This window comes from Equus przewalskii, chromosome 15 (genome assembly GCF_037783145.1).
Source record: "Equus przewalskii isolate Varuska chromosome 15, EquPr2, whole genome shotgun sequence".
Lineage (NCBI taxonomy): Eukaryota > Metazoa > Chordata > Mammalia > Perissodactyla > Equidae > Equus > Equus przewalskii.
This window is the reverse complement of record NC_091845.1, coordinates 45439497-45460535: the sequence shown is the minus strand read 5'-3', so window position 1 is coordinate 45460535 and position 21039 is coordinate 45439497. Positions and strand designations below refer to the sequence as shown.

The window sequence follows — 21039 nt, the reverse complement described above, 5'->3', positions numbered from 1 at the left end:
GTTTCTCTTCTCCTGTTTTCTTCTGCATCCACTGCATGCAGGTTTGTGACCTCCCTGTTCCCCCAGCACGAGTGGCCTTGTTCAGTCCAGGGATTCATCCTCAGCCTTCGTCTTCTTGCCATGTCAGCAGGAGTTGACACTGTCGTCCACCCATGTCTCCTGGAAATATGGTCCTCCCTTGGCTTCGGGTCCTGACTCTCCTGGTCCTCCTACCTTGCTGGCTGCGCCTCCTCTTCTCCCCAGCCTGGGACATTGGGGGGCCCGGGGCTCAGCCCTCCAGCCCCTTGCTCTCCCATGTACACTCACACCCTAAGTGATTTCACCCAGTCTCCAGGATGTAAAATCTCCAATTCCTCAGACTGGACTTTTCCTCTGAAGGCCAGATGTGTCAGTCTAACTCCAAATAAAACGTTTTCACTTGGTTTCCCAACAGGCAGCTCAAATGTACGTGGCCAAAGATGAGCTCCTGGTTTCCACCTCCACCTGGTTTCCTTGTGGTCGTCCCTGTCTTTGTAAATGGCACTTCTATCCTTCCAGGTGCCCAGGCCAAGAACCTGGGAGCATCCTCTGTATTTCTTTCATATCCCAGTTTGCTGGGAAGTCTGTTGGCTCCTTCTTCAGAGTGTGTCCAGAATTGACTGTCTCGCTAACTCCGCAGCAGCTACTCTGCTCTAAGCCATCTTCATCGTGTGCCCGGATTACGGCGGAGGCCTCCTGATTGGGCCTCCTGCTTCACCGCTTGCCTCTGTGCAATCCATTCTCCGCCCAGCTTTGAGAGTCGCTTTTTAAATACAAGGTCAGATGATTTAACTCGTCTGCCCCAAACCTCCAGTGGGCTCCCATCTGACTGTGGCCTATGAGGGTCTAAGTGAGAGGACTTCCCCTGTCCCTCTGACCTGTCCCTCTCTGCCTGCTCCTCTCCAGGCACGCTGGCCTCCTTGCTAATCCTTGGACACACCGGGAATGTCCCACCTCAAGACCCTTGTTCTTGCTGCTGCCTGCATGGATCTCCTTAGCCCCAGGTGTCCTTGTGATTCTCTCTTCACTTTCTCCAAATGACATTTCATTAGAGGCCTTCTGTGATGCCCTAATAAAGAGTGAGCCATCTCTGCCTTTCCCCATCTCCCTTTCCCGCTTTACCTTCCTCCCCAGACTTTGCCATGAGATACTGTGTGTTTGTATTTTGTCTGCCAAACTTGCTGTAGAATATAAACTCCCCCAGGGCCAGGACTGTGTGCACCCCTGAATCCCAGGGGCTGAAATAGCATTGCATGTGGCTAGTGCTTAGTAAACGTTTGCTGGGTGAACAAATTGTGTTATTTAATTATTACCGCATCCCTCTGAAGTGGGTACTGTTACCCCTTTTGTACAGGTAAAGAGACTAAATCACAAAAGCTTCCACATCCTGCCTATGATCCCTGAGCTCCGAGGGATGAGACTTCCCTCCAGGTCATGACCCCAGGGCACGTGTTCTCTGCCACCTGGGAATACAGTCCAGTGCGTTAGACAGATGAACCAGTGGAAATTGGCGGCACCCATGGTTAGCTCAGTGATGAGCACTCATACACAAGAGAGCACCAAGCTAGGTGCCTGGCCTAGCCTTGGAGGGGAAAGGACAAGGGAGGACCAGGAGGGCTTCGTGGAGGAGGCAGTGTCCCAACTGCGTCTACATTTGTCCAAACATGTGAACTAACCCCTGGGATTCTAGTGGCGTCTGTGTCAATGAAGTCCAGGAAATATCCAAGCTATTAAAGCAGTTTCACTTTCTCTGAATGTGACAACCGAGGGCAAAGAAATGGCAGAATGCACTGCTGACGCTTCAAACCCCACAGGGCGTGGCAACCGGAGGTTCTTTGCTAGAACATCTTTAGCCAGCGCCGTTGGATAGCTGAGCTGAGTGCCATCACGTTTGGCAGTGGCTCGGTTAACAGTAGGGTAAACACGGGCAGTGTGACGTGTGTCAGGTGCTGGGCAGCCAGACGGTGCAGAACGTGCTCAGGTTAAAGTCTCATTAGGGGGTCACTGAGGGGAAGACACAGGATGGAAACCATTCTCGGAGAGACCTGGAGAATGCGTATGTGGACTCCAAGGGCTCTGCCTAGTGCTGCCCCGGGGGACCATTTGGCATCCGGCCTCTGATAGAAACACTCCGCTCCCAGCTCCCACTGAGCACTGGGATGAACAGCAGACTTTGTTCCTCTTTAGTTTTTAGGCAAAGCCGAATGCCAGTCACAAAGCCTGCTCCCCCCACCCCCAACCTAGGGATATCACATTTTAGGTGCGTCATTTTCTGTTTGGGGTGGTTTAACAAGATGAGCCGATAGGGTGCCCAGGCGGCCTGGAGTTACGTAACCCATTGTGCGTCCAGGGCAGCTCACAATCTTAGGATTTGCCCCAACAAGCAAGCTCAGAAAACTGCTGAGGAAGGCGGAGGAAGGTGGTTGTGCGAGGTCCTGCCCGGCTGGGCTCTCATGGAGAATCGCTTTTCTCCCTGCGTTGCCTTTGGAGTTGGTTTCTGCACATGGCATTGGTATTTCCATTCAGGCCGCCCATCGGGGCCCAGCCTCTGCCAGGACCCTGCCAAGGCAGGCTCGTTCGGACAAACTCGCGTGGTAAGTGTGTCTGCCGGGTGTTTGTTCTTTGTGATGTGGCTGGAAATGAGAAAAGACCAGGAGAAGTAGTTTCTCTCCTGCTTGGCAGGTTGTCCTTGGACATGTCATCGGGAAATTGCAATATTGAATCATTGACAGGCAGAATGGAGGGACCCTAGAGACAGCCTGGCCCTCATCCCCTCATCCAGGATCAGAGGAGGCAAGTAACCTGTGGGGCCATGAGCAGTGGGTCTGAATTGGGACCCGGCCTGCCAGACTTCCACCACCTTTCCCTTCCCAATTCTTCGCAATGCCTAACCATGGCCTCTAAGGCCCCCTGTGGCATCTCCGACGCTGTGATTTTCCTTGTCTTGTGTCTTGATCCTGGTTTCGTAGAGACTCACCTGGTTTCTGGGTCAGCAAAGAATTTTTCAAAAGGTGAAGTGCCGAGTACGTTAATGTCTCCCTCCTTCCCTCTTTTCCAGCCTCACTTTCTTTTTTTTTTTCTTTATTAAATGTGCTTGTCTCTCTACCTCTGATCCACACCCCGGTGATGGAGAGCTTGCTAATCAGTTCTGCTCTGGCTTGTCTCCCTTGCTATGGGGCTGACGTTTCTCCTCACTTCCTCTAAGCTGATCAGGGTCTCATGGTTCATGACCCGTCTGGTTTCTGTCCTGTTGATACGCTGTTACTCAAGAGCTGTCTAGGCCCAAACCTAGTGAATTCCTGAGAGCTATGAGCTCCTCTTGTCCCATTCCAGTCACTTGTAGGTTTTAGGACATGTGAGACATTGGATGAGAGAAGATTATGGAGATGCTGTGAATGTGTGTGTTTGCTCAAATTATTAAGGACTTCAAGGCTTATCCAATAATTGTGCTCAAGATTGGTGGTTACCAGAGGGGAAGGGACTGGGAGGAGGGTGAAAGAGCTAAAGGGGCACATATGTATGGCGACAAATGGAAACTAGACTGTTGGTGGTGAACACAATGCAGTGTATACAGAAGATGAAGTATAATGATGTACACCTGAAATTTACACAATGTTATAAACCAATGTGACCTTGATAAAATTTTTTTAAAAGTTCTGTTCAACTGGTGTCTATTCAAGGCCAGCTTTTTGCTGGGGTCCATCAATGAGAACTGGTCTTGCCCTCAGAGCCTTGGAGGTGGGCAGAGGTATAAATGACCGGCTGTGACCCCCATAGGATTGTTCCAAGTACACTTACAGGAGCATCCTGCCTGGGTGTCCTCTTCATCAAAGGACCACTGTTTAGGATTTCTTCCTTTTCTATCACTGATTTAAGCCACCAAACTTGATGATTTATCCTCTGAAAACATGCTCAAATTATTAAGGACTTCTTTTATGAATTAAATATAGGGTCTTATCAATTCCTGTCTAGTATAAAATTTTTAATGTGTTTTCCATTGAAAATTTATATCTAAATGCTACTTACTTGGCTAAATGGAACAGAAAAGAATGCACAGTGAAATATTCCTTCTTTCACGGAGTAAGAAGATTGAATTGGAAACTAGGGCATTACAGTTTTCTTCTAAATTTGTAACTCAGAAATGTTTCTTGCTCCTTATCTCACTGGAATCTCCCCTATTTAATGGTTGATTTGCTTTTGCAGTTGTAATGCAGGAGGGGGCCCTATTCTGATTTCTAGAGCTAACATTTAATCTTTAGCAAAAATGCAGAAAAGTCCACCACAGTCTTTTAAACATGCTGGAAATGATTTTGGGGGTCACCAGCTTCCAGTCAGTTTCCCCTCAGTTCCTCATCATGAGATGAGCGGGTAGAATACTTATCACGCAGGGTTTTTGACATAAATTGTAAGATTTAGTAAGATTCTCGACATGATTGGGGGGCTACAGTTCCACTTGCTTGAAGTATTTTTATCCTCCTCCTACTTGGTTTTTATTCTTAATTTGAAACAAGTTTTTAATGTATCTAATGTATTCATGTTACTCTTTGCCCACTTGAAACCGTTTTAGGAAGCCAGCAAATAATAAATTATAATAAAAAAGTTAAAGAGTAATCTTATCAAAGACTTCATGAGGAGTGCTTTGCAGGGGCTTCAGAACATTGATCCCAGCCACAAATAGCCTTCCTAATGGTGTTCCTTTAAATGCTGAGTTTTCATAATTGATTTACATTCATTTGAGGTGCAAGTATCAGAGGGAGGGTCACTTCAGAAGCAGCCCCGCTTTCTCAAGGATCTCTCCTTTCAGTGTCACCAGACCAGGGTTCGGAGGCAGTTGCTGGCTCAGGGGCCAGGCATGGGCCTCTGCCCTTATTAGCGCCCTGTTCTTCTCTCACAGCCGAGGGCTGCTGTAGGGGCTTTCTAGGGATGCACTGAGAGAGGGTCCAGGGTGCAGGCATCGCCCCTGTCCACACGGTGCACTGGTGACTCCAGGACTCATAGCCCCATGAGGAACTTTGGGGTCAGAAACTTGTCTGTATTCTGTGACCCCTGCTCTCGTGTGAACAGTGACGAACTTGAGTACACCAAGGCGAAACTATCATGAACTGCAACTTTATAAATGTAATTAGACCCAGAATGAATCAGATTTCAAAAATCTTCTCTTAGGGCTCTCCAGAGAAAAAGAACCAACAATGGGGGGAGCGGTTTATTATAAGGAATTGGTTCACATGATTATGGAGACTGATGAGTCCAAAGATCTCTAGTGGGCAAGCTGGAGACCTGGGGGAGCCGATGGTGCAGTTCCAGTCCAAAGACCAGCAGGCTTCTGACCTAGGAAGAGCCATGGCTTCAGTTCAAGTCTGAAGGCAAGAAAAAACTGATGTCAGCTTGAAGGCAGGCCGGAGGAACACTTTCGTACTTGCCCGAGGGCATTCTGCCCTTCCAACTGATTGGGTGAGGCCCACCCAGTCTGCTTTACTCAGTCTACCGATTTTAAATGTTAATCTCATTCAAAAACACCCTCACAGAAACACCTAGAATAAAGTTTGGCCGAATATCTGGGTAGCCCATGGCCCAGTCAAGTTGACATATAAATTAGTCCTCACAAATCCGAACAGAAGCTGACACTTACTGAGTCGGTGCTCTGTGTGTGGCAGGATTCCACGCACTGCTGTGGGGCCTCCTTTTGTCCTCAGCAAGCCCTGCCCGGCGGGTGCCGTCATCGCCATCACCTGGAAGGACGCTGGGTGAGGTGGCTTGTCCTCTCCTGTCACACAGGGGTCCTCAGGGTTTAGACCCAGCGATGTTGTTTAAGTATAACTTCCTTGATACTGCATTTTTCTTTCTTAATAATTTGTTTACCTCGGGTTTTAAATTGTAAAAATAACACACGTAAGTGGGAAAACTTGAAATTATACCAAAGCATAGTCGATGCAGAGTAACTCTCACTCCGCCATCTATGATGCAGTTTAACAGTTAAAAAAAAAAAAATCATTCCAGGGAGTTTTAATGCACGTAATTCTTTTTCTAAAAAACACACATGGGACCATACTATATACCCTGAGCTGCATTTAAAAAAATTAACAATATTAGTCAAGGTTGTTTTATTATAGTACATATAAAATTGCCTTCTTTTTTTTTTTTTAGAAGATTGGCACCTGAGCTAACATCTGTTGCCAATCTTTCTTTTTTTTCTTCTTCTTCTTCTCCCCAAAGCCCCCCACTATGTAGTTGTATATTCTAGTTGTGAGTGCCTCTGGTTGTGCTATGTGGGACGCCACCTCAGCATGGCCTGATGAGCAGTGCCACACGCCCAGGATCCCAACCGGTGAAACCCTGGGCCGCAGAGCGCGCGTACTTAACCACTCGGCCACGGGGCCAGCCCTTGCCTTATTCTTTAAAATAGCCTCATAGTCTCCCATTCTGTGGCTGTATCATCATCATCATTCCTTTATTTAAACCAGAAGTTCTCAGTCCTAGAAGATGTAATGTTCCTTTTCATAACAAACATTTTGTAATTCCTCCTGTATTAATCTGAAATTAATAGATAACTAGTCCTCACAAACATGTAATTTTAAAAGAATCAGCGTAATGTGTTACTGTAACATAAAGGAGAAACTAACATCAAATGACTTAAGCTGGATTTCAGTTGTAACTGCGTGCACACGGCCTCATTAGGCTACATAATGAGCAGTCAGGCCCCGGCCTGCACGTAGAATTGCTGTGAAGGTGGCAGCTAGCGTGGCAGCTCGTGTGCTGACGACTTGTACTATCCACGGCACAGCCGCTGTCTTCTGCAGCCCCTGCCTTAGGGATGCCTGAAGTTGTTTCCAGTTTTTTGCGTTTTAAACAGTGCTCCAAGGAACCTTCTTGCACGTATGGGTTTTAGATCTCGTATCCTGCCTGCCTATAAGCTCACAGGGGCTTCTTGTGCCCTTGGAAACTGATGGACATTACGACACCACCCCCCCAGACAGCCTGCACCCAGAAAGTGCCCAGCACCAGTGTGAGAGAGTAGCAGTTTCTGGCAGTTATTTTTTTGCCAACTCTGGACATTATCAACTTCTTTCATCTTGGTTTATCAGATAGTCGTGAAAAAGGGTATTTCATCTTGCTTTGTGTCTTTTAAATTATCAATAAGCCTGCGTCTCTTTTCTGTTGTATTTCATTTTCTGCGAACAGCCTGTTTTTTTGTCATTGCTCATTTTTCTAGTGGGTGTTTGGCCTTTAAGAGGTATCGTTGAGTTTCTACTGTGTGTACAGAGGATAGGGCAGGGTGCCAGGTTGAGATTCTTTTATATTTCAGGAGAGGAAAAACGTCTTAAAAATAGTTACACAAATTACTATTTAACTGCAACTATGTTTGATATTCGTAGGAGCAGTATAGGGTGCTAAGAGATTGTGTAAAGGGGATTTCTGATGTGGCATTTCCAAGAAGGCTTCTATGGGAAAGCAGTATTTAAGCAGAAATCTGAAGGATATGTAGGAGTTAGCAGGGTGGGGGGGGAAGAACATTCCAAGCAGTGAAAACAGCATGAGCAAAGGCCCTGTGGTGGGAAGATATTGATAATAATAATAGTTTCTAGCATTAATAGAGTACTTACTCTGTGCTAGACATTGTCCTAAATGCCTTTTATGTCTAATAACTTCATTTAATTCTCATATATTAGTTATCTATTGCTGTGTCACAAACTTCCCAAACCTTGGCAGCTGAAAACAACAAACATTTCTAATCTCACATATTTCTGTGGTCAGGACTTGAGGAGTAGTTTAGCTGGGTGGTTCTGCCTCAGCGTCTCTCATGATGCTGCAGTCAAGATGAAAGCTTGCCACTGTGGAAAACAGTCTGGAGTTCCTCAAAAGGTTAAACATAGTTACTGTATGACTTAGCAGTTCTACTCCTAGTTATGTACCCAAGAGAATGAAAACAAGTCCACACAAAACCTTATCTGCAAGTCTGGGCAGCATTACTCATAATAGCCAAAAAGTAGAACCAACCCAAATATCCATCAGCTGATGACTGGGTAAACAAAATGTACTATATTCATGCCATGAAATATTGTTCAGCAATAAAAAGAAATGAGTTACAGATACATGTCACAACAAGGATGAACCTTGAAAACAGTATGCTAAGTGAGAGAAGCCAGACACAAAAGATCACATGTGAAATGTCCAGAATAGGCCAAATCCATAGAAACAGGAAGTAGATTAGTGGTTGCCAGGGGCGCCTGGGGCAGGGAGATTGGGGAGTGACTGCTAATGGGTGCAGGGTTTCTTTTCTTTTTTTTTTTGAGGAAGATTAGCCCTGAGCTAACTACTGCCAGTCCTCCTCTTTTTGCTGAGGAAGACTGGCCCTGAGCTAATATCCGTGCCCATCTTCCTCTGCCTTCTATGTGGGACGCCTACCACAGCATGGCGTGCCAAGTGGTGCCATGTCCACACCCGGGATCCGAACCGGTGAACCCCGGGCCACCGAGAAGTGGAACGTGCAAGCTCAACCGCTGCACCACTGGGCCACCACCGGGCCGGCCCAGGGTTTCTTTTTTTCGGATGATGCAAATATTCTAAAATTAGGTAATGATGATGCTTACGTGACTCTGTGAATATACTGAAACCTATTGAATTGTACACTTTAAAAGGTGAATTTGATGGTGTGTAAATTATATCTCAGTAAAGCTGTTACTTACGGAAAGATGAAAGCTTGCCTGTGGCTGGGGGACCCGCTTCCAAGATGGTTCACTCCCATGCCCGGCAGTGGTGCTGGCTCTGTGGGGAGACCTCAGTTCCTCGCCACATGCGCCCTCCATAGGGCTACTTGAGAGTCTCGAAGACATGGCAGCTGGCTTCCTGCAGAGGGAGCAATCCAAGAGCAAGACCAGACTGGGAACTTCAGTGTCTTTTATCACCTAGCCTCAGAAGTCACATAGTCACTTCCCTCATATTCTGTTGGATTCATGGACTAGCCATGGCTCAGCATAGGTGGGTACCACACAAGGCAAGTGAGGATCATTGGGGACCATCTTGGAGGCTGGAAGTCACACCACACAACATCCTTGTGAACTACGTCTTATCGTTATCTCCGTTTTACAGATGAGGAAACTGAGGCACAGAGAGCTTAAGTAACTTGAGCAATGTCACACAACTTAGGTTATCTGACACACATCTTGTGAAATGAAGGGGCTTCATGATGCTCATTCGGGCTACACTGGGGTTTACCTAGAAGTGAGAAGATTAGTCAAGGTGTTACCCAGATATTGACGGAGAGCTTGCAGGAGAGTGACTAGATGAGAAGCGTGACTAGGCTGTGAGCGCGCTCTCTGCATGCAGTCAGTGTGCAGTAGGTCTTCTGAATTCTTACGTGGAGGTCAGTGAGAAGGGAGGCGAGCATTTGAATGAAGTGAAGTGGGAGGCCTGAAGGCTGTGAGTTCTGCAAGTCTTTGGGAGGGAACCTGACCGCTGGGGGGGAGAAAGAATGAGGGAGTGAGAACACACGAAGAAATAGCCAGCTCGCCCTCTGGATGACTGGCAGCTGCACAGAAGGCAGTTTTCCCATAATTCACCGCTCTGCTGAGAGGCTGTTTCAGACGTTGTCCAGCCCACCTCACTTCCTCCCCTGCCACCCTGCACTGTGTTGGAGTAGGAGACGGAGTGCCAAGCATGGAGGGCCCTGTGAGGGTGGGGGTCCACGGCATCACAGGGCTCTTGGTCAGCGCTGTCATTTCCCCTAGTACCTCTGGATGCCCAGCTGCAGCGCAGAGGAAGGTGGACAGTTGGTTTTGCCCAGAATTGGGTTTTGCCCTGTGGGTGTCAGGAAAGTACTGTAGAGTGAAGGAGGCTAGCTGAAGCAAAGGGCTGTGGGGTTTAAGCTGGATGGGAAGGCGGCGATAGAGGCAAAGTGGAGGGATCAAGGGGTGTGGGTCCTGATGTGGTACAGTGGAAGTAAGTGACGGAGAACTGTGAGGACTGGGGGTCATGGTCAGGAAGGGGGGCCTCTGAATTTCAGATTTCAGAGGTGGCCAGGTGTGGTGGGCAGAGGTGGAGTGTGAGGTCTGGGAATTGAAGTTGGGGAGTTGGATGGTGTCCAGCTTGGAGGGGGTGACGACAGCCTGGATGGCCAGCTGGGCTTGGTGGGGGGAGGGGTTGGGAAGTGGACAGGTGAGCATAAGCAAGGGTGGCATGAGTCTCAAGTGAGCAAGGATCTTTAAAGGCAGATAGAGAAATTGAACTGGATGTGGCTGGAGGAGCCAGAGAAGGCAGACACTGACCCCAGACCCCGAGTGAGCCAGCTCAGAGCAAAACTTGACTCATCATCTTCCGGGAGGTTTTCACCTCTAGATGTGTTTTGATCTATTTGATGGAATATGTACCTGGGCCAAACTGTACTACCTTCTTAGTGGGAGAGAAGGAAAGTCTTGCTTCTTAGTGGACAGAAGGATGGTATGAGGCTAAGCTTGTGGGCATGGGGACCCTGACATTCCTTCTCATCTCTTGGTATAAGTTCTGTTCTCAGTTCCAACCCAACATGTTAGGTTTCAGCTTATCTGATAAATAGAAGTATACTTTTTTTCTGTATCGAAAAAACCTCATGGACAATTCAGGTTGTCGTAACTGCAGATTTGGACTCCATTGCTCGGTGTTGTTTCAGCTCTATTTCTGTTTATGTGGGGGTTTGTGGTGAGTAGAAATGGGAAGGGGCAAATCTGAAATCTCGCGCCCACTCTGCTTCCTCTGCTGGGCCCAGGAGGCAGGGAATGGGCCAGCCCAGGTGCGGATGCAGCACCACCTAGTGGGCCAGGGAAGACTAGCAACAGGAGCGGCCCCCTTAACCTTGAGATCAGATGCCTGCAGCGCCCTGGGTTTATGCCTTTTGAAAGGGGATGAGGGAAAGAGAAGTTCATTGTCCAGAGTCTGACAGGTGAGGCCGGCTACTTTAGTTGTGTAGAATAAAGGAAATCTCCCCCCGCCCAGTCCCTTCTCTGGCCTTGATCACCCATCTTTATTTTATGCCATCCCCCTCTGCTCTTCTCTGGACCTAATTCCAGAAATTGTTTTAGAGAGCGTGTTATGAGAGCTGGGGGTGGCTATGTCTTTCTTGCTTAGACTGCTTGTTAGGAGATCCTGATGGTAGTGTCATTTCAGTCCCAGGTGGTGAACTTTATTCTTCGAGCCATCGGTAGTGGTACTGTACATGGTTTTAAATTGGGTGTGTATCAGTCAGGTTTTGCTGTAGAAATGCTGGGTGACAACAACTCCCGAATCCTTAGTGGCCACGGCAGCATTTATTCCTGGCTCACGGTTGTAGGTCACCTGAGGCTCGCCTGGGCTTCGGTTCAGGCCTGCTCCACTTTCCTCTCATTTAAGGATTTGGGTGAAAGGGGCAGTGGCTGTCTAGGGCCGTCCTCTCCTAGCAGAGGACAGGAGGTTGAGAGGACGAACTCAGCCACACAGGCGCATTCAAAGTCTCTGGTTGGATGTGCAGTAAATTATGTCCACTCACATTCCATTGGCCAAAGCGAGTTCGTGGCCCAGCTCAAAGTCACGGAGTTGTGAAATGATACTTCGTTCACAGTGAACCATAGCAAGGCTGGGGAGTGAAGGAAGGATCATGAGCATAATGAAGAGCCTGGGTTTTAGAAGAGCCTCAGGGGACAGGAGCGGCCTTGAATGGCCCAGGCTGGTCTTCAGGAAGACCTCATGGCGTCCTGACCTCGAAGCCCTTTGCTTGTTCTCTTAGCCCTGCTGGGCTAGAGAGCTGGTGTCGGGGGTGGGTGGGGAAGGGCTTGGCTTTCATGGCCCTAGAGCAAGGGTTGGCAGACTTGTCCTAAAGGGCCATAGAGTGACTATTTTAGGTTTGGAGGTCACGTGGTCTCTGTCACAACTACTCATGTCTGCTGTTGTAGCTGAAAGCAGCCGTAGACAGTACCTAAAGGAACGGGCATAGCTGTTTCCAATAAGATTTTCATTTGTGGAAACAAGCAGGGGGCTGGATTTCGTTGTGGGCTGTGGTTGGCAGACTCCTGGCCTAGACCTTCCAGGCCTGATCTGTATCTGGACATCAACTTAACAATAAGAGAGAAAGATCTCTGTTTGGTTGGGAAGCCAAAAAAATTTCAGAGGGCTATTCGTGAGCCCAGCAGTGCCCCACCCACTCAGCACTGTTGAGTTATAAACAGTGAAACAGTGATTCCATGTCACTGAATTCTCCAGGCAGCCAAAGCTTATTGTTTCTAGGCATGAAATCTCATTTTGCTTAAGCTATTTTTAGTAGAAATGTCTGTAAATGGTATTAGAAGTTCCTTGGGCTTTCCAAACAGTGGATGGGGACGACATTTTAACCTTTCTGGGGGATTCAGATTTTTTCACGACCAATGTTTCTGTTTTCCAGAGATTTGGCCGTGTGCCTAGGGGTAGGCGGTGTGCTCAGCAACACAACCTTCACAGTCCTTGTGGTTGCATTTGTTGTGTGTATGACCACTTCGTTGAGATATAATTCACATACCATATAATTCACCCATATCAAGTGTATAATTTGGTGGTTTTTAGTATGTTCACACGGTCGTGCAATCATCACCACAGTCAATTTTAGAACATTTTCATCACCCTGAAAAGAAATTCCATACCCTTTAGCTGTCACCCTCCCATCTCCTCTTGTCTCCCCCAGTGTGGCTGCATTTTTAATAAGCTTTCAAAAAGTCACTTCTTGGTTGGGGCTGGCCCGGTGGCCGAGTGGTTGAGTTCATGTGCTCTGCTTCAGCAGCCCGGGGTTTGCTAGTTTGGATCCTGGGCGCAGACCTACACACTGCTCATCAGGCCATGCTGTGGCAGCATCCCACATAGAACTAGAATGACTTACTACTAGGATATACAACTATGTACTGGGGCTTCGGGGAGGGGAAAAAAAAAAGGAAGATTGGCAACAGATGTTAGCTCAGGGCCAATCTTCTTTACCAAAGGAAAAAAAAAAGTCAATTCTTGGTTTCTGCTCTCTTTGTTTTTCTTAGTTCTTGCAGGCTCACCCTAGCCTAGGAGAGCAGAGTGAGGGATCTTCTTGAGCAGTCATCATGCCATTCAGTGTACCTGAATAGACACTTTAATTGTCCCTGACACTTGCGTATTATAACTACATCACCTGATAAGTATAAAATTTTCCCTTTATTACAGCTTTATATTTCTTCATTTGTATTCTGCTTTGTAGAAAGTTGTCCTTTGTAACTTTGTATATTTTGAATTAACGTTGGTGTTAGTTTGAAACCTGGTTCGAGTAACAGGGAATCGTTTCACTCAGGTTTTATTATTTTATCTATTTTGTTTAATTATTTATTACCAGGCTGCAGTAATACTTTTTTGGATGAGTTTGAATTCTTTTAATATCCAGATGATCTCATTTGATGTTTTGAAAAAGTCACCATTGTTCGTTTATAAACAGAATTTCCTGTTGGGGAAATAATTTAGATTGACAATAAAACAGTTGATTGCATTGAATGGTGGGGGCACAGTAGGTATTATGTTTTCACAAAATTTTGTTCTATTAATAAAATTAAGTTTTCCTGATTTGGACCTTAGCTCTTTATCTCAGAGTTTGCCCCTTGATGCTAACTGACTTCTAGAGAGCTAACTTTGGGAAGAAGAGGACAGTAGAAGGATGTGGGCCCTGAACTCTGGCAGCTGCTCAGGCTGCCTTGAAAGCCTTATGGAGTCTAACTGTAAATATTAGGTGAATAGAAAGCAAGTGCAAGTGTAAAAAATTAGTAATTTGAAAACAGGAAAGTAAATCTGAACCCCCAGATTAGAGCAACAACACCCAACAGGTAGAGGGAGATTGGTGAAATGAAATGCAATCAGGTATCCTATTTTTGCTGTGGATAATTGGAGAAATATAGATTTACCTCCTAGTAATTTAATGGTAAGTACCTGTATCAGTGAGGGCTAGATTTGGCTGCACAGAACAGTGGCTTCCCCTGATAGGATTTATTTTTCTCTCACATAAAAGAAGTTCAGAGGAAACTGTGGTGCTGGGGCAGCCCTGCTGTCCTTGGGGGCCCAGGCTCTTCCTGTCCTTCAGTTCCACCATACTAGTTGTAGTTTGCATCCTTAGACCTCATGGTCTGATAAGGCTGCTCGAGTTCCAGCTATTATGTGCAAGTTCCAGGCAGCCTTTAGGAAAGCTTCATATACCACTGCTGATAGCGCATTGGCCAAAACTTAGCCCCATGGTCACAGTTTGCTGCCAAGGAGGCTGAGAAATGTAGCATTCCCATGGGGCTCAGGGCTTGGATACTAAGGGAAGTGGAGAAGTATGGATAGTAGGAAGCCACTAGCAGTGTCTACTCTGCCTCCTTGATCAGAAATAACAATATGATGTGAACCTTCAAAATCAGTGTTCACTCGTCTTTCACATCATGCCCCACACAAGAAAATGACGGTGTTTGCACAGCATGAGGGGTAAATGGAGATGGTAGCTTATAGCCAAGGCCACCCTGGACGCTGCCTGGTACCCTCCATTCCCAGCACTGTTTCAGGAAGCTCTGTCCTGAGCCACTAGAGGAGAAAAGAATCTGGTGGTACATATTCTACAAAACAAAAGGCAGGCAAGTAATGAAACCTTATAAAGTGGACCTACCAGGAGGCAAGACCAAAGTAAAATCAGTCACATCTCATCTCACTGTGATGCTCCTGTCTGAAGATGCGGTCTCAGAATGGGTCAGAAAGAGAAGCGTTAGCTATGTGCTCTCTTTATGGAAATCTCAAAGCATAATACTCCAGAAAGTGGATTCTGGGAATAGGAGGAAAATTCAGAGAAAAGAGAGTTATGAAGATGAGTAATTTATCGGTGAGACCACGGTCTTTAGGGCCAGAGGCAACGTGGTGGTGGCTAGGGCTGTGGCCACTGGATCCAGACTCTGTTAGAAAACCAGGTCCACTACTTACTAATAATGTGATATGGGTCCAGTTATCCAACCTCTCTGTGCCTTAGTTTCTCCTTCTGTAAAACGAGTGGGGAGCATTTTCACTCTCAGGACTGTTGGGAGGATTAAACATTTTGGTGGATGTAAATGCCTGGTGATGGTGGCGCTCCATAAATGTGTGCATTATTAGTGCTGTTGTCTGTTGTCTTTATAAAAAGTACAGCTGGATCCCTACATAACTCCTTCAAACCCAATAAAATCTAGGTGGTTCGAAGATACGATGTTCAGAATGAAGCCATAAACGGGCTAGAGGTAAATACTGCTGGATATTTTAATAATCTTGAGACAAGGAAGGTCATCCTAAGCCTGACACAAAGGCTAGAACTGTAAAGAAAATGATCAATAGGACGTACAAAAATTAAACTTTCTACAGGCATTCTTGCACCAGCACGATGTATTTCTTCTCGAAAAACTTGTGTCTTCTGCAAAATTGAACACAAAAATAACAGGAGTTACGCAACTCTGTAACCAGAACAATAACAAAAACCGTACATTGGGAGATAACATGAATAGCCCATGGAGGCAGCTCCACTCCTCTCCCTGTGGCTGGAGCCACACAACGTTGCAGGGGAAGGGCTGTGAGGCATGCAGGGGGAGGGGCCTCTGAGCTCCTGTGGCTCCTGTTGAGGTGGGCGCAGGAGGAAGTGCCGCCCTCTGCAGGCCAAGAGCCATGCAAGGTCGGGGTGCACCTACCTGGAGATGGAGGCTTGGATGCAGAATTTATCTTAAATTTCTTTCAAAGAGCTGAAAAGGCTCCTGCCTGTGCAACACAAGAACCGAAGAGTTTTTCCTTTTGTGGAAGGTTGTCATTATTCTCATTATTTGGCTCCCCTTGCCTGAGAAAAATTGTGTGTGAATCAAATCAACATCCACATCGCACCGGCATCGTAGTGAGAAATTCTCATATGCTTTTTGTGGGATATAAATTGGTCCGTCTCTCGAGAAGTCAGTCTGGTCAAGTGAATACAAAGTTTTCCCTGCAATTTCACGTCTAGGAACCTATCTTAAGGAAATAATTGGACAACTGTGAAGAGATCTGGTAAAGAGGGATGTTTATTTCAGTGTTCCTTAATTGCAAAAGTGTTAAGTGTTTATGAATAGGGAATTAGATAACTGAATTGTGTTACATACTGAAAATGGAATACTATCCAGCCCTGAAAAAGGAAATGGATCAGAATTTGTCACAGAGAGATATCTGTGATGTACTAATAATATCGTCAGTGAATTTTCCAAGGCACGAGGAGGGGAGAGAAATAAAAGCGAAGGAAGTAGAGAAGAGATTTCAAAGTGGTTTTGGAATTAATGACTGTATCCAGTGCTTTGGACCTTTTTTTTTCCTCTTCCTCCTTCTAACTCTGTGGCAAGCTTACCTGTGAAATTCTCTAAGGAGGTCTGATACCATGTCTGTGAAAGAATAGAAATGCGAGCTGGAAGGTTGATTTGCACCAGCCTCTGGACTTTTTGTTTGTTTCAAAATATTTTTGATTTTTAAATTTCAAAATAACTTTAGTCTTAGAGATACGTTGCAAATCTAGTACAGCTCCAATTTCCCAAATGTTAACGTTTTACCACGTTTGCTTTATCATTTCCCTTTCTCTCACCGCACCTCCACCTTTTGAGAGTAAGTTGCAGATATCATGATCTGCTGTCTTTAAAAATTCAGTGGATGTGTCCTGAAAACAGACATGCCCTTATATAACCGTAGTGTAATTTTCAGAATCAGGAAATTAACACTGACAGAGTCCTGTTATCTAAAACAGGGTCCGTATTCAGATTTGGTTGTCTCACTGATGTCCTTTGAAGCAGAGTTTCTCAACCCTGGCATGGTCGACATTTTAAAGCTGGTCATTCTTTGTTGTGGGGGCCATTCTGTGCATTGTAGGATGTTTAGCAGCATCCCTGCCCACTGTCCACTGGATGCCAGTAGCATCCCCTCCCAGTTGTGACAACCAAAAATGTCTTCAGACATTGTCAGATGCCACTTATAGGGCAATATCAGTGAGAATTATTGTTTCATAGCAAAAGAAAAACAAAACAGAACTTTCTGGTTCAAGATCCAGTCCAGGATCACGTGTTGTGTTTTGTTGTCCTGGCTCATCCCTTGCCTTTTACAGGTTGGGTGTGAGCTGTGCCCTTTGGCAGACAGGCCTTTGAGGCCCAGGGAAGTTTTCAGAAAAGAGAGGAAAGCAAGTCTTGCCTTGTGCATTTGTGCGACCAGGTGAAAGCACCAGGTCTCCTGCAGGTGTTCAGTGGAGGTCCTTGCCTCTCTGCCCAGAGTGTTTGGGAAGGTCTGTTCCCCCAGCGCAAGAGGTGCCTGTTAGGAACCGGATTCAGGGGCCTGCCCCTGGGCCGAGTGGTTAATTTCGCGTGCTGCTGCTTCCGTGACCAGGGGTTTCACGGGTTCGGATCCTGGGTGCGGACATGGCACTGCTCGTCAGACCATACTGAGGCAGCGTCCCACATAGCACAACCAGAAGGACCTGCAACTAAAATATACAGCTATGTACTAGGGGGCTTTGGAGAGAAGAGGGAAAAGAAAACAATTGGCAACAGATATTAGCTCAGGTGCCAATCTTAAAAAAAAAAAAAAAAAAGAAGAACCGGATTCATTCCTCCTTTCATACTGCAGCATTTAGTGAGTATCTGCTCTGTACCCTGAGCAGACCCTGTCCTGGCTATCACGGGCCTCTCATCCAGTGGAAGAGACAGCTGGTAATCAGTCACCAAATCGATGACTGCAAATTGTGATTAGTGGAAAGTGCCAGGTGTTCAGAGAGAGGATGACTTTGAGGCCTCCCTTGGCCTGAGATTTCTAGGAGGGTGGCCCTGAAGAAGTGACTCTGTATGGGGTCTGAAGGCAAGTTAGGAAGTGAAGGAAGGGAAGAGTGTTCCAGGCAGAAGGCCCAGCATGAGCAAAGGCTCAGAGGCAGGAGGGAGCAAAGTGCATTTCAGGATGGAAAGAAGAGCAGCATGAGTGGGGGACACAGAGCCTGGGGGTGCAGGATGTGAGCACGTGTGTGTGTGTGTCTTGTCTGTGCAAGGTGGTTTAAGGGAAAGAAGAGAGTTGGCTGATGAGCATGGAGAGGTCACCAGTGCCTGGGGGGCGGGGCTTTTGGCCTGTGTGTCTTGGTGTGCTGGGCACATAGTGGACGGCAGCAAGGGACGGGCTTGAACCTCCTTTGGAAATAGCAACAGCAGGAGGGCAGTCTCAAGGGAATCAGAGAAGGTGCTGAAATTGGAAGTGAAGTTTTTTGCTTTGCTCTCTGCTTCATGACAGAGAGTGAGCACTGGGAACGTAGGTAATGGATGGCTGGGAATAAATCCAGAAATGAAGAGATACTGCTTAAAAGTTTGTAAATGTCCCCACCCTCCCCTGCAGCATTACTACTCAGAGGGAGAGAAACAGCTTTGCTATGAAAGGTGCTCTGTCCAGGGCTGAGTGGGGAGAAGTCTGCTGCACAGTTTACTGACAAAAACAGGCTCAGCAGGGTGAAGTGGTCCTTCTCTTTGTAAGGACTTGCCTTTAGGGGCTGTGGGGTCTTGGATGGCACTGTCAGCACTGCCCTGGTTTAGAGCCCTTCAGGTTACTTTATGTGGCAAACCCCACACAAAAAAGTAAACAAAACAAACTACACCATCTAGCAGCATTTACTTTGTTTTTTTAAGCCCAGAAAAGAGTTTTCACACTTTTTGAGCCTTTTTCGGGAGACTTGGCCCCAAGTGGTCCTGGTTTTCCAAGCACCTTCCTGTGCCACCTGTGTATCCCCAGCAGTTGCAAGGGAGCCCCTCTCCTTAGAGTGTGCCGAGACCCGAGGAAAGTTTGGGAAGAGGAATTCTTCCAGTGGCAGTCTAACCCCTCCTCCCAGGCCTGCCTTTGAAGGAAACAATTTTTTTTTTTTGAGGAAGATTAGCCCTGGCTAACATCTGCTGCCAATCCTCCTCTTTTTGCTGAGGAAGACTGGCCCTGAGCTAACATCCGCTCCCATCTTCCTCTACTTTATATGTGGACGCCTGCCACAGTTTGACCTACTTAGTGGTGCCATGTCCACACCTGGGATCCGAACCAGCGAACCCTGGGCCGCTGAAGTGAAACGTGCTCACTTAACCGCTGCGCCACCCAGCTGGCCCCTGAAGGAAACAATTTTTGTTTGAATGAGTAAGCTGTGGTGTATTTAATTTTTATATAATCATTAAAACAATCAATAATGTAATTTGTTAAGAGTATTATATACTGTTCTAATGTCCCAACGCCACTTATCAATGCGTAATTTGAAAAACAATCTAACAACTAGAGAAATATGATAAAGTGCTTAAAAACCTACCCAAAACCTTCGCATAGAGCAATTTTTCTAGGTTGGTGTAATTGTCTAGATTCCATGAGAAAGGATCCTACTTAAAAGAGACAGAGTACATGCATAATTTTTGCATAATTGTAGTCAATCTAAAAAGTCCCCTTCCCCACTTAATTTTCTATTATAAGCTTTTTTCTCTTCAGCTGTGTTGTCTTTATAATTCCATCCAATCCATCAGCAAGCACTGGTACCTCAACCTTCAAAGTATTGCCTGAATCCAACACTTCTCCCACCTCCATCACGCTAGCCCGAGCCACCATTCCTTCTTGCCTGGACTGTGGCAGTAGCCTCCTCACCAGCCACGAACTCATAGTCCCTTCACCCTGTCCTCACAGCAGCTGGATTGACCTGCTTCATTCTGAGTCAGATCGTGGCACGGTTGTGGATGGGCTTCTCGCTGCAGACAGAGTAAGTTCAGGCCCCCTGCCGTGGCCTAAAGGTTCTGGGTGCTGAGGCCTCTCTTCCTTCATCTTCATTGTTCCCTGCCTCTCCTCTCCCCTCCCCCCTGGCTCCAGCCACCCCAGCTGCCCCAGGCCTTTCTTTGTATTTACTGTTTCCTCTGCTTGGAACACGGTTCCCCCATATCTTTATTCTGCCAAATGACCTTTCCCTGGAAATGAACAAATAATTGTTTTTCACAGCTTTATTATATTCCATTAAGTTGCTATGACCTACTTAAATACTGCCCTTTTGCTAAACATGGAGGTTGTGTTTGGCAATGCAATAAACATCTTCTAAAAAATGTCTTGAGGATATGACGGTTAACGTAGAAAAGTATGCAGAAAGAATTTATAGATACTGTTACCCCCCCCCCATTTATATTTAATAACCTTTTGTTGTTGTGATTTCAGATCTCCTAAATGCTGGGGTCAAAGCTAGGGTGATCAGTGTTCAAGCAAGGACAGTTTTTTAAAAAACAGGTTTATTGAGGTATAATTGATATACCATAAAATTCACCCATTGTACGTGTACAATTCAGTGATTTTTTAAGTAGATTTACAGATCTGGACTGCTGTCAGAGTGGCTGTACCATTTTTCGTTCCCATCAGCAATGTATAGGGTCCCAGTTTCCCCACACCCTCTCTGACTCTCTTGCTATTGTCTGCCTTTTTTGTTAGGCCATTCTAGTGAGAGTGTGGTGGGATTTTGTTGTGGTTTTTCAGCAAGGACACTTTTGTTTTGTAGAGTTTTGTTTATTGTGTTAAAATACACAAAGCATTTACCATTTAACCATTTTAAAGTGTGTAATTCAGTGGCATTTAGTATATTCAAATGTGTGCAGGCATCACCATTATCTAGTTCCAGAACATTTTCATCACCCCAAAAGGAAACTCCATGCCCATTAGCACTCACTCCTTATTCCTCTCTCCTCTTAGCCCCGGGCAACCACCAATCTGCTTTCTCTCTCTGGATTTACCTGTTCTGGACGTTTCATGTAAACGGAGTCAAATAAAATGTAGTCTTTTGTGACTGGTGTCTTCCACTTAGCATAGTGGGTTTTTTTTGAGGAAGATTAGCCCTGAGCTAACATCTGCTGCCAATCCTCCTCTTTTTGCTGAGGAAGACTGGCCCTGAGCTCACATCTGTGCCCATCTTCCTCTACTTTATATGTGGGATGCCTACCACAGCATGGCTTGCCAAGCAGTGCATAGGTCTGCACTTGGGATCCAAACCAGCGAACCCCAGGCCCCTGAAGCGGAACATGT

At 46.3% G+C, this 21039-nt stretch overlaps 1 protein-coding gene across 15 annotated transcripts in view; it reads left to right on the top strand.

Moving 5' to 3' along the window:
• Window positions 1-21039, top strand: part of TRAK1 (trafficking kinesin protein 1) — a 177141-nt gene that overhangs the window by 64495 nt on the left and 91607 nt on the right. For 4 of the 15 annotated variants that reach the window (XM_070575774.1, XM_070575772.1, XM_070575794.1 and 1 more), the window contains exon 1: window positions 1960-2612. The exons of the other annotated variants lie outside the window; for them this stretch is intronic. In XM_070575774.1, coding sequence (XP_070431875.1) covers window positions 2522-2612 — 91 coding nt within the window. In that variant the 5' untranslated portion in view covers window positions 1960-2521. Of the gene's footprint in view, window positions 1-1959; window positions 2613-21039 lie in introns of those variants that run through there. 15 annotated transcript variants of the gene reach the window in all.